Source organism: Phalaenopsis equestris, unplaced genomic scaffold (genome assembly GCF_001263595.1).
Source record: "Phalaenopsis equestris unplaced genomic scaffold, ASM126359v1 Scaffold000107, whole genome shotgun sequence".
NCBI lineage: Eukaryota > Viridiplantae > Streptophyta > Magnoliopsida > Asparagales > Orchidaceae > Phalaenopsis > Phalaenopsis equestris.
The window spans coordinates 3966735-3983091 of NW_018164549.1; the positions used below are offsets into that span (position 1 = coordinate 3966735).

The 16357-nt window shown below is 36.0% G+C and overlaps 1 protein-coding gene across 1 annotated transcript in view; it reads left to right on the plus strand.

Moving 5' to 3' along the window:
• Nucleotides 1-16357, plus strand: part of LOC110020822 (protein FRA10AC1) — a 56178-nt gene that overhangs the window by 22004 nt on the left and 17817 nt on the right. The window contains exons 3-5 of the mRNA XM_020719078.1: nt 3259-3340; nt 5185-5268; nt 13068-13107. Coding sequence (XP_020574737.1) covers nt 3259-3340; nt 5185-5268; nt 13068-13107 — 206 coding nt within the window. The remainder of the gene's footprint in view (nt 1-3258; nt 3341-5184; nt 5269-13067; nt 13108-16357) is intronic.

The following is a 16357-nucleotide window of genomic DNA, read 5'->3' on the forward strand; positions in this document are numbered from 1 at the left end:
GATGTACCTTGGTGTATGCTTTTTGCTGATGATATTCTTCTCGTGGATAAAACGAGAGAAAAAGCCCAGGAAAAACTTGAATTATGGAGGTCCACATTGGAGTCTAAAGGCCTTCATTTGTGTAGAACTAAAACTGAATACATGGAATATAATTTTAGTAGTAGCTCTAGTGACAAAAGTGTAACTTTGGGTGATCAAATTATTAAAAGGTGTGAACGATTTAGATATCTCGGGTCTGTTGTTCAAAGCGATGGTGATATAGATGGGGATGTTACTAGTAGAATTCAAGTTGGTTGGTTGAAGTGGAGGAATGCTTCAGGCCTTTTGTGTGATAGAAAAGTACCGTTTAGACCGAAAGAAAAATTTTATAAGACGGTGGTGAGACTTGCAATGCTCTATGGCGCTGAATGTTGGCCTTTAAAAGAGAAGCATAATACTAAGTTATGTGTTACCAAGATGAGGATGATTAGCTGGATGAGTGGCTTTACACTTAGAGACAAAATGCGAAATGATTATATCCTTGATAGGGTTGGTGTAGCTCCTGTGACGGACAAAATTAGAGAAAGTCGTCTTAGATGGTTTGGTCACTTTAAGGGTTGACCATCTGATGATCCAATTAGGAGAGTAGATGTTTTAGATTCGACTTATGTTAAGAATAGTAGAGGTAGACCTAGGAAGACTTGGGCTTATTGTATAAAAATGATCCTAATTTATTAGAACTAAATAAAAATATGACACTAAATAGGATGCAATGGAGAAAAATGATTCATGTAGCCGACCCCACATAGTGGGATTAAGGCTTTGTTGTTGTTGCTGTACAATTACTGAAAGCAGGGAACAATTATGAAAATTGTTCTTAATATGATCAATGCTCAAATTGTATGAATTTCATTTCATATATGTGCTACAATTTGAATTTTGATATGACGACATTTGGTTAATCGATTCGCTGAAATGCGCTCAACTGAGGTGATCAACTGGGTGACGATCGTGTCTTGTGTTTGGTCGACGAGTTCGACCGATCTCATCTGCCGCGGCAAGAGCAAGTTGGTCATCCAATCGAGATTAGGGGGTTTCTTCTTGCGCTTCTATCGGTTGGTTGATCGACCGATGAGTCGATTTGTTTTTATTCTAGTGAACTGTGGCTCACTTGTCGCTTCGGCTCAAGTCTTACGGGGCCTACGTCTCGTCTACTTGGTTGGTTCGTGACCTCAACCGAATATCTTTATTTGCAAGGGTTTAGGTAGATTTTGTCGCAGCCTATGTGAGGTATTCGATGAGACTTGCTACTAGGATGAATTATGCCTCACGCTTGGCGGACCTTGTCGCCATCGGGCGAGGGACCATCTCTAGTACATTGACTTGTCCCAGGTTTAGAGCCGTGGTTTCACCTGCTTGACGGTGACTTGTTGTTCGACTGTTTATCCTTGGGGGAAGCTTTTTGCTTTTGGCCGCTTGTACTCTTTGAGATTCATGTCGATAGTTCTAGTGTATACAATATGATAGAGTAGTGCTTAATATCAGTGATACATAGCTCTCAGTTATAATAGGATTACATCAAGGTTAACCAATAGGTTTGTGCCATTTTATCTCGGTCGTTGAGATGTTTAAGGGTAGTTAAAGTAAGCTACCTTGGTATATGCTTTTGCATATGACATTCTAACATGCAGGACCTCTGCTGAAGTAATTGAAAATATAAAACAATGGAAAATATATTCAGAACATAAATAATATAAGATTACATGATATGAGAACCGATTAAGTGTGTGGTGATATGCAAATATATCCATGTTGTATGGATGTGTTAGCACTTAGCTGTAAAATGATCATTGAGTTAAGCTCAGTCGCAAAAATTAGAATGACAAGTGGATGCATGGCAAACTTAGAATCGATAATTAAGGAATGATATATTATAGTGTGTTGAGGGCATTTATTGAGTATAATGTGTTGGAAAATAAACTTATAATGTTGAGGGCATGGCAAACATGTTTAAATAATGCACCCATCAGACAATGAGATAAAATTAATGTCAAAATAATAGGAGGAAAAATGGTAGAGTTGAGGCATCATGAACTATAATTACTTAAACATGTTTGCGAGTATAGGTTTAACACTTATCACGGCTCTCAACAAGAATAAATTACAAATGAGGAATCTTAATGCCAGCCTAACTGGTTTTAATAAGGCCATTGATGATGACGATGGTGATACTAATCGGGTAACTTCTTTGTAATTATTTATTTTGTGCGTTTTTCCTTCCATGATTGTTGGCTTATCCATGGATTGCAATTGGACGGCTATGCTAATCCTATGATTATCATGTTTTAGCAAAGTTTCAGCATGATGTGCTGTTTCCTTGAGCATATGTGCAGATTTGCTGTCTTTAAAGCTGTTCCTTTGTTTTATTAATTGTTTTATTAGGAAATTATATTATAAATAGTCTTTGGCTCATCGGGAAAAAGTCTAGTTATTCTAAATAAAGTTATTCTTTCTTTCGTTGGGAGTCCACCATTTGTTCAAGTGGATACTTGAAGATTTTTAGGAGATGTTCATCCCGTACAAATGTGAGGCTGATATTTTTTGATTTGGTGACCTCTCATACTTTCTTTCTCGTCTCTAAATCTTGCTGCTAGTTTGAATGCATTATTGATTTTTTCAATGTTTTACACTATCTAGGTTTTATGAGTGCATGTTTTAAAAAAATTGCATTGGTTTTTGTGGCTCAAAATTTATACACATTTTTTCTTCTAGAAATTAATGAATTGCCATTGATGAAATTCTTCATATTTATGTTTTCATCACCAGTAATGGATAATAGTTGAAATTATGAGTTATTTTTGTGGGAGATCAATGCTTCTGTATGGATTTATGCACATGACTGAGATAACATGCATTGTGCCCACTTATTTTTTGTGATTGCGTGGTTGTTTCACCCGCAAACCCTTGGTAAGTTGCTTTTTACTTGGTTAGTGTTCGTCTTGTGGAAGGTTCTTAGAAAGCTATCACATTACGGAATGAATCCTAAAAGCTTTTGGATGCTATAGTATGGGCAATCTTATTTTTCGAACTCCTTACTATTTGCTCTAGCATGTGCAAATAACTTTTTAATGTTTCTAGCAATTTTTTCATTGATGGTTTTTGTTAAGTTCATTTGAGAGGTTCTTCTACCCCCACCCTGAAATCAGTAATTTATTTCTCCTAACGAAGCAGTTACCTTGAAGATTTTAATTTCTTCTGATTTCAAGTTATCTGTTGCAGTGCAATTCTATGGGAATGCAAAGAAGTCAGACGGTTCATTTCCTGTCAAAACTGACGAAGACACTATAAAAGAAGGCTACAGGCATGTACATGAGATTCTTCATTTGCCATGAGGATTCATCTATATATCATCACAAATATGATTTATAGAAATGTTTTTTGTTTTTTCTTTTTTACTTATTAGAAGTTGTGAATTACGCTGTAATTATGTGTGTTTCTTTTGGAAGTTAAAATTGTACAACCTTTCTGTTAAAATTCTTTGATGGCACAGAAATGGTAATCAGATGCACATCTTGAATTTCTTGCACTGAAATGATCTGACAATGAAGCCAGTCTTCTCAATTTAATGGTTAGATGGATGTAAATTATAGGATTTTAAATGATTGAAAGATATGTTTCTTGTGAAATTATCAAGTTTTATGTCTTTTAGCTCCCTTTAAATATAATGACCGGTTTAAATAGTGAAAAAACCAAATAAACCTTGCAGTTTCTGCAAACATTTTCTTAGGAGCAGCGAAAGTCTTGAGGAAACCTTTTTTTCTGCCTTGAATTGATAACTATTCAACACTTGGTTCAATTTATTGCTTTCCTTACTCTGTTAACTTTTCATGTTAGTTAAGACATCAACACCATGTAGGTTTCTTGATAAGTTTCAATGAATAAAGATCTATTACTAATCCAGAGATATTACCTTAGTGCAACTTATGTGAGAGACAGCCAACTAAAATGAAGTGAACTCATTATCATTTTATTGTCTTAATAGATTAAGTTGACGCACTTAATTAGGCTTACAAGGTTAAGCCAAGGCCATTTGTCTTGGTAGAACCGGGCAAATGGTGGAACCATGTAGTGTGCCTGTTCAATGCTATCACTTTCGAGAGGCATTAGGTGATCATTAAGTCAAATAAAATTATCGAAATGCTGGAGCCAACTTGTAATTGAAAGTATAATGTTCAAGCCTACATTCTAACACATTTTTCCTAGTTCTAAAAGTAAAATAATGTATAAAAGTTGATTGATATTATCAAGATAGTTAAAAAGCCATCAACATTTAATATATATTCCGGGGCAAGATTGTGAGCTACTTAGTCATCTAGTAAAATCTCTTAAGAATATATTATTATAATGCCAAGTTAATCATTTGGATAAACAGTGACTTGTTTAAAGTCCTCAAATTAAAAGTGAAATAAGTGTAAATGCCCAACTATTGCCTATTTTGATTCAAATCTCTGCTACAATCAGTGCATGGTATTTATTTTGATTCAAGTCTTTGCCACAATCAGTGCGTGGTATTTTAAATTTTTATTAGATTTATGCTTTCCATAGCCGTTATTATTTATTAATTATCCTTATTCTGCATTGTGTAGTTTCTTTTTTATCTTTATTATGACTTTATTTCTTTCCATATTTGAGTCCATTGTAATTGGGTTTGAATACCCCTCTTTGTATCAATGAGAATTATTCTGCTCTATTCTCAAATCTAACAATTTTAATAGAATATTATTTATGCTTGTTAAAACAAATAATTAGGCGTTTACTACCCTTGTATTTGGAAAAAGTTAATATGCGTTGAAAAGTTCTTTTAGCATAACAAAGGAAGCTAAAAACAGGCAAATCTGCACCTAAATTTTAATACACCAAAATTAAAATGAAAGGATAGAAGAAAATTTCTCTTAATAATTATATCCCATTTCTCACACGTTACAAAAATGTTCAAATGTAACCATTTATGATGCCTGGGTGATTGCATTCTCATCACACAATGGCCACTTAATACTGAATTTTCTTTAAACCTTGATTGTTATTTCTTAATTTATTTCTTATTTTGTATGATCTTTTGGTATGGTTATTGTTTCTTGTATTTTTTAATTCGGTGTCTTTTGGCGCTTCAAATGTTTTATTATTGTTTTTTTTTGGGTTTTAAAGATTCATCATACCTGAAGAGGATGACATGGAATCTACATGGGAAAAAAGGCTTGTTAAGCGTTATTATGACAAGCTGTTCAAAGAGTATCCTTAGTAAAGTTCCCTATCAATTCTTTTTTTTTTATTATTGGCTTATCAAATTCTTTTGAAATATACTTTTTTTTTAATTGGCATTGGATTCCAAATGTTTACTTTCCCATATTACTTCCACCACCATTGAAGCTTAGTTTTATGGTTATGTCCTTACTGGTTTCTGTATCTTGTATAGTCCGTACATGCATGGTCTGAAAATTTGTTTGCGGGACCATTGCGTGCAAAAATATGGTGTATTAATTTTCAACCAATTGGTGAATTATTATGAAACTACCAAATATGTTAGAAATGAAAATTTAAAGATAAAAAAATATATAGCTCAAGCCAAAAAATATATATATTGTGAAAAATTAAATACCAAAATAGTCTATCCACTTTCTGAATGTGGCCAATCTAGTATCAAATTATCTTGTTTCTCCAATTTAGTCCCCTAATTATATAAATTGATAAAAAAATGTTCTTTAATATGGAAATTGTGATTTAAAATTGATCCCAATTTAACCCATTGACTATATAAAATTGATCCTAATTTCGTCCTTGAGAGATCAATTTGGATCAGTTTTATATATTTGAGACATTAGATTTAAAAAATGTGATTCTCTAGGATCAATTTAGCTGTGTGTGAATAGTTGGGGTTTCATTTTGGGATTTACCGTATTTTGAAATAATTATAATTGAGGTATTGTAGTAGTGGCACTTATATAAAGGTTATAGAAGATACGCTTGATTGGTTTGGGGCATATGTGACAAAAGAAATACATACCAATAAAGTTTATCGATATACTTAACGTGAAAAGCCAACAGTTGTGAAAAAGACTAGTGTATATTATTATAGACAGCGCATGAAACAACTACAGCTGACTTCAATTAATTTCGATTGGGCTACTTGTGACGTTGATAATGTTGACGACTTATTTTCCATTACGTTTGCTTGTGATTTATTTATTTTCCTTGGTGCTTAATTTTTCTTGATTCAAAAAGAATTGCCACTTTCTATGAAAGTTATGTTGAGTACACGATGATATATTATTCTCTTCATATAATTTTTTATTATCATAAGTGGTAGTTGTTACGCCTGTCCCTAGGGGTAATTTCAGTCTTTTTTTTCACTAAGGGCAATTTAGATTTTATTAGCCTTAGTGCGATTTAGTTAATTGTCATTTATCATTATTTAGTAAATAGGGCTAATATGTTTATGGTTATGGTTGTGTAGAAGATTAAGTCTTGTAACTTAGGGTTAAGGTTTTTGAGAAATTTTCTTCCGCTCGAATTGTAGGAATTGGGAGAGATTGCATACCTCTCGAATTATTGGTATTTATCTTTGTATTCGTGCTGAATGCTTGATGTTCTTGCCATAAAATGTGTGTTTGCTAGGGGTGTGCATTCGATCGGTTAAGATGGACCAGTTTTAAAATTTGGCCAACCGACTTAAACCAAAATCCAGAAATCGAACAACCGAACCAAATATATTTTTTACAGAATTGTTGCAGTCAAATCTAAATTTAATTCGGCTTGAACGGTTCGATTTTTGATAAACTGAAATACATGTATTTGACATGTAAAAAAAAAAAAAACACATAGAAAAGCAATGATCTAGTTACAACAAGTGATATTCAATTGATAAAAATAATTTGATTAAAAACATAATTTATAGCCCAAAGAAAAAGAAGTACGGCACAACATTGAACAATTTTAAAAAAAATGCATAAATAGTTTACATGAATCATAAATTCTTAATAATACAAGAAAGTTGCACATAATTTTAAGCACTCTAAAATTTGTTTTATTCTATAACTAATGCTCTTTGAGAATTGTCAAGAGCTTTCTCTCTAACTTGTTTGCTTGCCTTGATGCCTTCTAGTTGAGCTTCATCAACATCACATCCAACTTGGTCTTTAGAGGCACCAACTTACAATCATTGTTTAGTTTTGCTATACTACGACCTCAATGAAAAGAGACGAAATACACCAAAGGGCAAAGGAAAGCAAAAGCCAAAAAAAAGATCTATCCAGGGGATAGAGAGAGCTTAGACTATATGGTGGCCTCAATGACATGATCCATCCATGCAATACCGAATTCTGAAATAAATAGAGCACCAGCAAGTCGAAGGCGTAAGTACATTGATATTGATGTAGATATCATCATTGTTCTCTAAAATGCCAAGAGGAATGAGATCAGAAATTCCATTCAGACATGAAAATTAAAGTCCGGTTGAATTCCATATCCAAACCTGATCCCTGTAAGCAGCCCAAAAACCATTGCCAACCAATAGAGGAACAAAAATTACAAAACAATCTAGTAGCAGGTAAGAAAAGAAAGTTATCTAAACCGCCTAAATAAGAAGGATTTTGTAAATAGGGCATAACATGATGCATTGTTCTAGAAAGTAGAAACCTTATAGATTCAAATGTATAGGCATAGCCATATAGGTCCCAGCAGCCAACATTACAGGGAACTACATGCCTACATATGCAGATTGTGTGTTTGATTTGGTACCAAAGTAATCTTCTCAATGCCTTGATTAAATAATGGTTGTGCTAAAACTATTCTATATCGAACCAAAGTTTCTACCACATTAAGTAATTACTCATAATGCATAATGTGGACATGCTTCTAAAAATTATGCTATATCAAACTTTCAAGAATGAACTATAAGTTCATTTAACCAAACAATAGCCAACTAGTACCTTGATGCCTCATCAGAATGAACTATAAGTTCATTAATGTTAGTATTCACTATTTAGCCAAACAAGAGCTATCAGAAAAGATAGGAAGCACCAAAAATCCAGAAGATAATTTGGCAACATTAAGCAACTGTCGAAATACCCCCAACAACTACAGTTGGCAAAAGCCAAAGCTCAGAAGAACAGTACACCAACTCATTCACAAACTACAAATCCAACAACCATGAACTAGTAAGAGAGATAAAGCCAAGCTCCATCACAAATAAAAAGCCAAAGAATAGTAGATATACACTTCAATGGGCCAACAAAAGCGAGAACCAACTTACCAAAGTATTCTCTAAGTAAACGACCAAAGCCACTTGAATTAGAACCAAAGGAACCGTCTGTATTAGATTTAATCTAACCCAACTCAGGGCACAACCACCTCACAATTGGGACTAACGGATTAGAGAGTCTCAAAGTGAATACCAAAATAAGTAGCAACTACAGTTGGCAAAAGCCAAACTCAAAAGACAAGTAAACCTCTAGTGTGAGCATACATTTCACATTAGAACCAAAGAAACTTTGTTTCTATATCATAAGAAAATCAATAGAAATTTCTTATAGAAGCATATACTTCATATGGAACAAAAATCGCTTTGTATCGATCACATAAAAACCAATAGAAGCTTCTCATAGAAGCATATCATTAGATGGAACAAAAATCCTTTTGCGTTAATCCTATAAAATGAAACAATAAGACTGAATAGTATATATGTAAATTCACCATCTAACCATGGAGTATGTCAACATAAACCAAAAATTTCTTCAACAGTTCACCCTACTGCATAGTTAGGATTAAGAAGTGCATACATTCGTTGTAGAAGATTAAGTTGTAGAAGAAGATAGAGTAAAGAAAATTAGGACAACAACTAGAAGGGGAAAACAAAAGCTTGGAAATACAACTAGTTGAGATTCGGGGTAACCATGATATCCAAGAGGACCAAGACCAAGATTATCGAGATGAGCCGAGCAACTAGTGACAGAGCACAGGGGCAAGGAGAGGCGAGTTGCGCCGTCTACGCGATAGCGTGAGGCAGTGCTTCAAAATGAACCCTAACTGGACCTAAAGAAAAAAGCTTCGCAATACATTTAGCTTCCGCTAAACAGCACTTTTGTCCTATAAAAATCAGTTTTTGGCTAAATCGGCATTTTTCTTAAATCCAACCATAATCGATATACCAAAGTATACATATTTTAAAACTGAATTCCCAACCGTTATTTCAAAAAGCAAACCAAATCAATAAAATGGCTTGATTCAGATTAGTTTTTCGGATTTATCCAAACAATGCACATCTATAGTGTTTGCGCTAATTTCGTTGGAAAAATTTATCTCAAATCCTTTCAAGTGGTATCAGAGTCCTCGATTTGGGGTGCGACTCTTATGGAGTTTAAAAAATTGTCATACAACCATGCATAGCAACAAAGGGATCGCGACATTCAATGTCGAAATAGTCGCGGGGAGCAACAAGGGATCACGACATGCATAACCGCGAAGGGAAGCAAGCAATGCCCCTATGGAAGTTATATGGGAAGAGAACAACATGTTATAGTTGCGATGGCAGCTCCTACGTGACTGGCGCTTGCTATACAGCCGCAATTGCGGTGTGCTGGGAAGTCGATAGCAGGCTCGAGCATGCACTAGTACCAAATCATGCGACTCCAACCCATCTGAGAAGCAAACAATAGGATTGCTCCATACACTAACAGGATTGCTGCTTATAATGACAAGAAGACATCAACAACACATTCACACAAGATCGTGGATACAGGCTCATCTGCCATTGTCTTTGTCGTGACCGAACCACGCCAAACATCTAGGAAGCCATCAATCGGATTTCAACATGTAGGAGGTCCTTCCTTCATGATCGAAAATTGTGAGAGATGGCAGCAAGTAGAGTGGATGCTTTGGAGGAGAGATTGGAAGGTGTAGGATTACTTAAATCCGGGATAGAAGAAAGTTTTTCCATCATTGATAATCGAATCGAGAACATTGGAGAAGATGCTAAGGAAGTTTATTGATATGCAATCCAAGGCACTTTCAATGGCTCAATTTGCAAACCCTAACCAAGGGTTGACTAGAGAAGCAATAGTGAGATCAATAAGGAAAGATATCAAACTTAAGGAATAGGAGAAGAAAAGCATTTGTCATCGAGAAAGAACTCTCTCCTCACCTAGGACTTCGATGGGGGTGCATTAGAGATTTCCGACGGAGGGGGCGGGCCAATAGGAGTAGGGGTTATGTAATGGGTTGGGAGGAACACGTAGAAGGAAGGAGAGAAACCAAAATGGGATATGCTTATGATTAAAGGAGGGAGTTTCACCCTAGATACATGGGTGGAAACACTGAAGGGAGAGGAAGTTGGGGGGGTGAGGTTAAGGTTAGGAAGTTGAAGATGTCGATATTCGTGGGGTAAGATACACATGGGTGGGTGTATCAAGTGGAACGATACTTTGCGGTGAATGGGCTAAATGGGGAGAGAAGCTCATGACGGTGGGGTTATATTTGGAGGGAAAAGCCCTAGCATAATTTCAGTGGAGGGAGACTAGATACCCAATCCGTTATGAGTGGAATTTAAACATTATTTCTTGGAACGTTTCTAAGCTATTTGGAAGGAGATCTACAACAGCAATTATATGTTTTTACTTGAGAGGGGACTGTCATGGAGTATAGAGAGAAATTTGAGCTGTTGTCAAGACTGCTTAGAGGGAGTTTTGAGGCAGGATTGGAGGGGAACTTTATAAAGGGCCTAAAGCCCGAAATACAAGAAGCACTCCAATTATTAGACAGTGGGGATTGAGGGAGAGAATGGAGCTTGCCCAGAAGATGAATAAGACTAACAAAAAGTGGCATTACAGGAGGATTCTACAATAATAGCTCAACGACCATTATACCAATGACCCAAATGGTTTCATTTCGGAAGGAGGCGCAGAAGAAGAGGAATACCCCGAGGTCAACTTCAAGTGCCTCACAAAGATAGAGGTGCATGCAAGAGAGGAAATGAATTTTATTTGCACTGTGATAAGAAATATGCCCCGGGCCACCGATATAAGAATCACCCTCTCCATATCTTATTAGTTTGTGAGGGGGGAGGAGACAAATGGTGAGGAGTCATAGGAATAAACAGTGGAGGGAGAGGAGCACTTACACTTGGATGTAGCAGAGGTGTCCTTCAACTTGGTGATGGGATTTATCCCAAGTCATACCATGAAGGTGAGGGGAGGTGAGGGGACAGACCTGGGATCAGTCAGTACTGGTGTTCACAATTTCATTTCAAATCAGGTCGTGGACCAATTGGGGTTGAAGCTAATAGATATGGGAAGCTTTGGGGTCATGACTACTGGTGGTGGAAGATTTCCTTCCCTTGGGACTTGGGAAACACATATGTGATTATGGGGATGAAGTGGCTACAAATGATTGGGGAGACTAAGATTGATTGGAAACTTTTAACCATAGAGTTTTTGGAGGGAGATAAGGAGTGGTGTTTCGTGGTGACCCTAATTTGTGCAAGACCTTGGTTTTAGTGGACCCATCGAAGGAGGCGTATAGGTTGGAGGGGCCACTACCTAATACTTGGAAGGGATTGAGAAGATTTATGAGAATTATATGATACTACTGGAAGTTCGTGAATGGTTATAATTTGACTATGTGGCCGGGAACAAATAATTTGAAGGATAAATTTCAGTTGGGGGAAGTTACGGCCCATAGTTTTTTAGAAATTGAAGATGGTCATAACGAGCGTGTCAGTTTTGACGCGAGAACCTGGCTCAAGCCAATTTATGGGCTAGAGTCGCATGACGTGATTCCACAACAATTAATTTTTCTTCCACCTTGAGGACAATGTGTCTTTTTAGGAGGGGAGTATTGTTACGCTAATCTATAATGGCAATTTAGTCTTTTTGTGTGCCTAAGGACAATTTAGTCTTTATTAATTTGTGGGCGATTTTGTCATTTATTATTATGTAGCATATGTATGACTAATATGTTTAGGCTTAGGGTTATGCATAAGATTGGGTCTTTTATCTAAGGGTTCGGGAGAGATTTCCTACCTCTCGAATTATAGGAATTGAGAGAGATCATCTACCTATCGAGTTGTTGGTGCTTATCTTTGTATTCGTGCTAAATGTTTGATGTTTTTTTAAATAAAATGTGTGCGCTAATTTCTGTAGAAAAATCTTTATATAATTTATGATTTCCATAAGAGGTGGCTTAGAAGATTACATCATTATTTTGTTTTGAATTCCAAAGGTGGCTAAAATTGTTTAGAAACCAACCACAATTCTCCTTTCTTTGGTTTTTAGTTTTGAATTACTCAATAAATTATCATCATCACGATTATTTTGAATTTAACCATTTTAGATTAGCTTTTTGGTGACTATTTTTTTGCTTAGGTGTAGCCATTTGTGCTTCACTTTTGATTGATAATCATTTGATCATGTAAATTACTTGCCAAGGGACATCCACATCACTTGTATTATTTCAATGTCATAGGTTCTTGAAATCTCTGTGGAATATTAGTTGGAAATAAACCTAAATGTGTCAAGCACATCTAAGTATTGAGAAAAGTGTCGAAATTGTCCCCCAACTCTTTCTAAGGGATCATTTTAGTCTCCGATTCTATTAAAGTGTCAATTTAATCCCCAAACTTTTTTAATGTGGGTTGAAAAAGACCCAATAGAAGACTATTTCAGCCATAAATTAAAGTGTCTAGAGCCTAATTTGGTGCCTTTGTAAACTTTGGGGCTAAAAGGGCCCAATGTAAACAGTCAGGACACTTATCTAATATTACTGCCATATGTTTAATGTAGTTGTAGTTCCCAGTATAAATTTATGAATTTAGAACGTAATTAATCCCCATGCATATGCTGGCTATGAGATCAATAGTTCTATTACCAATTCTTTGGCCAATGATTTGTTTAATGAAGTTTTACTCTATTATTTGAAGCCAATTCCTGGTTAGCAGTTACTGTCGCATATTTTCCATGAATTTTGATTTTTCATTCCTTTTGTTGTTTCACCATTACAAAATACTTTTCTTCCATGTGGGATCCCTTAACATTCATAAGATACTGCATTGCCGACATGTCTCAATACAAGAAGGGCAAGGTATGAGCGGACTAGCAAGTTATCTCAATTGGAGCTTTTCTATCTACACTAATTGTTGCACTTTGTTCAGGAGAACCCCAAATAAAAATACTAAACGTTTAATTAGTTGGGCTTTTTAATCAAAAGTTAATTTTTGTGGGATTTCCTTATTGTTGAAGAAGGTCTATCATCGAATATAAGTTTCTGAAAAGTTGTGACGTATATTTGAAGAGCAATCTATTACTATTCGAGTTGGACAAAGGTTAGGAGGAATCAGAGAATGCTTCAATTTGCTGCTTTTTGAAGTAATCCATGTTTGCAATTATATTTTCTCATAACTGGGCTTTCTCGAAAACGTGTTTTAAATATGGGTTGGTATGAGAAACCTGGAGATTTCTTGACTTACTCAAAGCTGCGGCGAACCCTCCAGGGAATGAGGCCTCAATATCAATAAGAGTCAAATTTTCCGCAAACTTTGTGGGGGTTTTCAGATAAACGGCTGCAAATGCTTGAAGCAGGCCTTCCACTTGAACATCGGAAGCATCTGGAGTTGTCAAATTTGAAGCTTTTTTCGTGTGATGCTTATCATAAGAAAGCATTTGTTTGGTTTGTTGAGGAATATTGAGTGAGCTAACGTCCACCAGAAATCAGGGATTGAAGCAATGTTGAGCTAGGATCAAAATAGAGATCCAACATGGAAGAAAAATGGTGCCACATAGTTTCCGCTTGAGGTAGTCTGTGGAGAGGTGATTGATAGTTTCCACCAAGCTGCGGTGAACGCGCGATAGCTAATTTTATTCCTTTTGTTGGAATTCTATGATCAGTGATGAGTATTTTGTTCAGAAGATTCCGCTTGAGGGAAAATTTTTCAGATGAGACATCGAGATTTTGGATATATAGGAAGGTGGTTGGACTAAGTTACATAGTGAGCTGCGCAATTAGAATGTTTAAGTACATCCCAGCAAGAGCCGGACATCCCCATTGGAAGCCAAAAATCTGTTATTTTCTTCCACAAGGGATAGAACAGTACTACATGATTTTCAAATAAAAGTCTAAAGGAAAAAGGATGAGAATCTTTGTTGAATTTGGAAGACACAAACATTTCCAAGAGTGAGTGGTTTTGTGAAATTTCCACCATAAATTTATATTTATTGTGCTTGGAATGGATTCAATTCTCTTGAGGCACATGCTTTTGGCTGATATGGATTTGCAAATTTTATGTGAAACCTTCCAATGATTTTTGGCTTTATGATCAGAACTTGTTAAGAATGTCGACTAGGATGTTGTGGAGAACATTCTTAATGAGCCTATGGGGGTAGTTCGGCCATGTTGAGAAAGAATTTTGGTTTGTCAGCTTTAATTACCTGTTGCATTTTTGAGGTAAGGTCATTGAGTAAGTGAGGAGCTTCCTTGACAGAAAAGAGATACGCGAGATATGTGAAGGGCTGATGACGATAAGAAAATTTTATGTTTTTTGCAATTTTGTGATTTGTTTTTTTGAGGTATTGAACATGTTGAGAATTTTTGTTGTGTGATGCTGTAGGGAACATGTTTTATGAGCCTATGTAGGTAATTTTGCCAGTTTACAACATAATTTTGTTTACCAATTTTCAATCACCGCAACATTTCGGAGGTAAGGGCATTGAATTAGTGACAGAGCTTTCCAAATACAAAAAAGGGATATTGGTGGAAAAGGGCCCCTTGGAGGGGAGAGTAGTTGTGAGTGAGCGTGAAAAAGCGCATGTCTACAAACCTTAGTGTCCTGCCAAGGCCGTTAGTGGTTGCGGGAGTGTGCAAGCTGGCCCAAGCATTAGAATGCATGTGGTATAACACGTAAAAATACGAGAAGACAGGATTTTGAACTGTGGTGTGGATGCCAACGAATATGTCAAGATGCATGAACGTGGATAGTACACGCTTGAGCTTGACAAGCACAAATGAGCGATCGATTGTTGTGTTCACCAAGCGTACAACAAGCCTCAAGCAGCAACACACACAATGATGAGTTCAATAAGGGCTTTGACAATTTTTGTTAATCTATTTCAATATTTTTTTGAAGCAATTAAATTTTATAACAAGCAGCGAAAAGATGCATGTTAATGGGGTTATATAAGACCACAACCTAGAAATTAAAAGAAAAAATCAGATTAAGCAATTCAAAGAAAGATAATAATGACATCCTAGAGAAATAGATATTGCCAACTTAGACATCAACTAAGTCTAAAATGCCAAAATCATTAGGGTAATTTGTAGGTTTTTTCATGAATATAATATTTTTGGGAGAGTGGAGTGATAATTTTCTTTGATTAGTGCCTTAAAAAAAATACTAGTAGAATTTCATTAAATTTATAAAACTTCTAATAGAATTTTAAGTTTGAAATGAGCTAGAATCACTATAATTCTTCACTCCTAAACATTCTCATTTGGCATTGGTGAATATGGTTATGGCATTGATTGGAGAAGAAATAGTAAAGTCAGTTACGTTGCCCTCAATAGACTGTCTAATGTTTAACCCAACTATGATTTTTGGTAAACTGGAAGTCCCTTCAAAATTGGAGGACAGAAGGGGTATTCTCAACCAACAAATCATGAACAATAAGAGAAGGCGCTAACTCAAAGATGAAACTTGATTAATATTATGATCATTAGAAGATCCAAAGGGAAACAAGGGAGAGTGTGCAACATCTAACAAATAGCAAACCCCAATTGATCATGAGTATTTAATGCATATTATTTTGTAATTTCATATAATTATTAAAAAGGTAACTTCAATTGATGCAACATATGAGGATAGCAAGATTTGCAATATGAGGACAGTCAGTTAAGTTCCGCTTTTTGCCAATAATTACATGAGAAAGTGCTAATTCATAGCTTTCGTATCAAAGGGTTAGAAATGCCCATCTTAAAAAGACTCTAGGGTAGTGTTGACCTCAATTTTCGTGAGGTCTAGTATTTCTCGTGGGAGTTAGGATCTAGCCTTAGGGGTCTTCCTGCGACTATCTTAGAACCTTAGAAGTGGGACCTGCCTCGTTTTAGTTCGACCCGCTTCCGTCCCTTTCTGGAGTTTCGCGTGTGTGGTATCAACTTCTAGCACTTAGAAGGATGAAACCAACATGAGGAAACCCAAAAGGGATTCCCTATAGGACCTTCCTGAGCCTTAGGGTGGCCTTTTGCACAATTCGCACTCCCGCGCACAAGCTTCGCAATTCGGAGAGTCGATACGTCTGATCGCCGCAATTCGCATTGCCTGCATTGTTGCCTGTTGAATGCT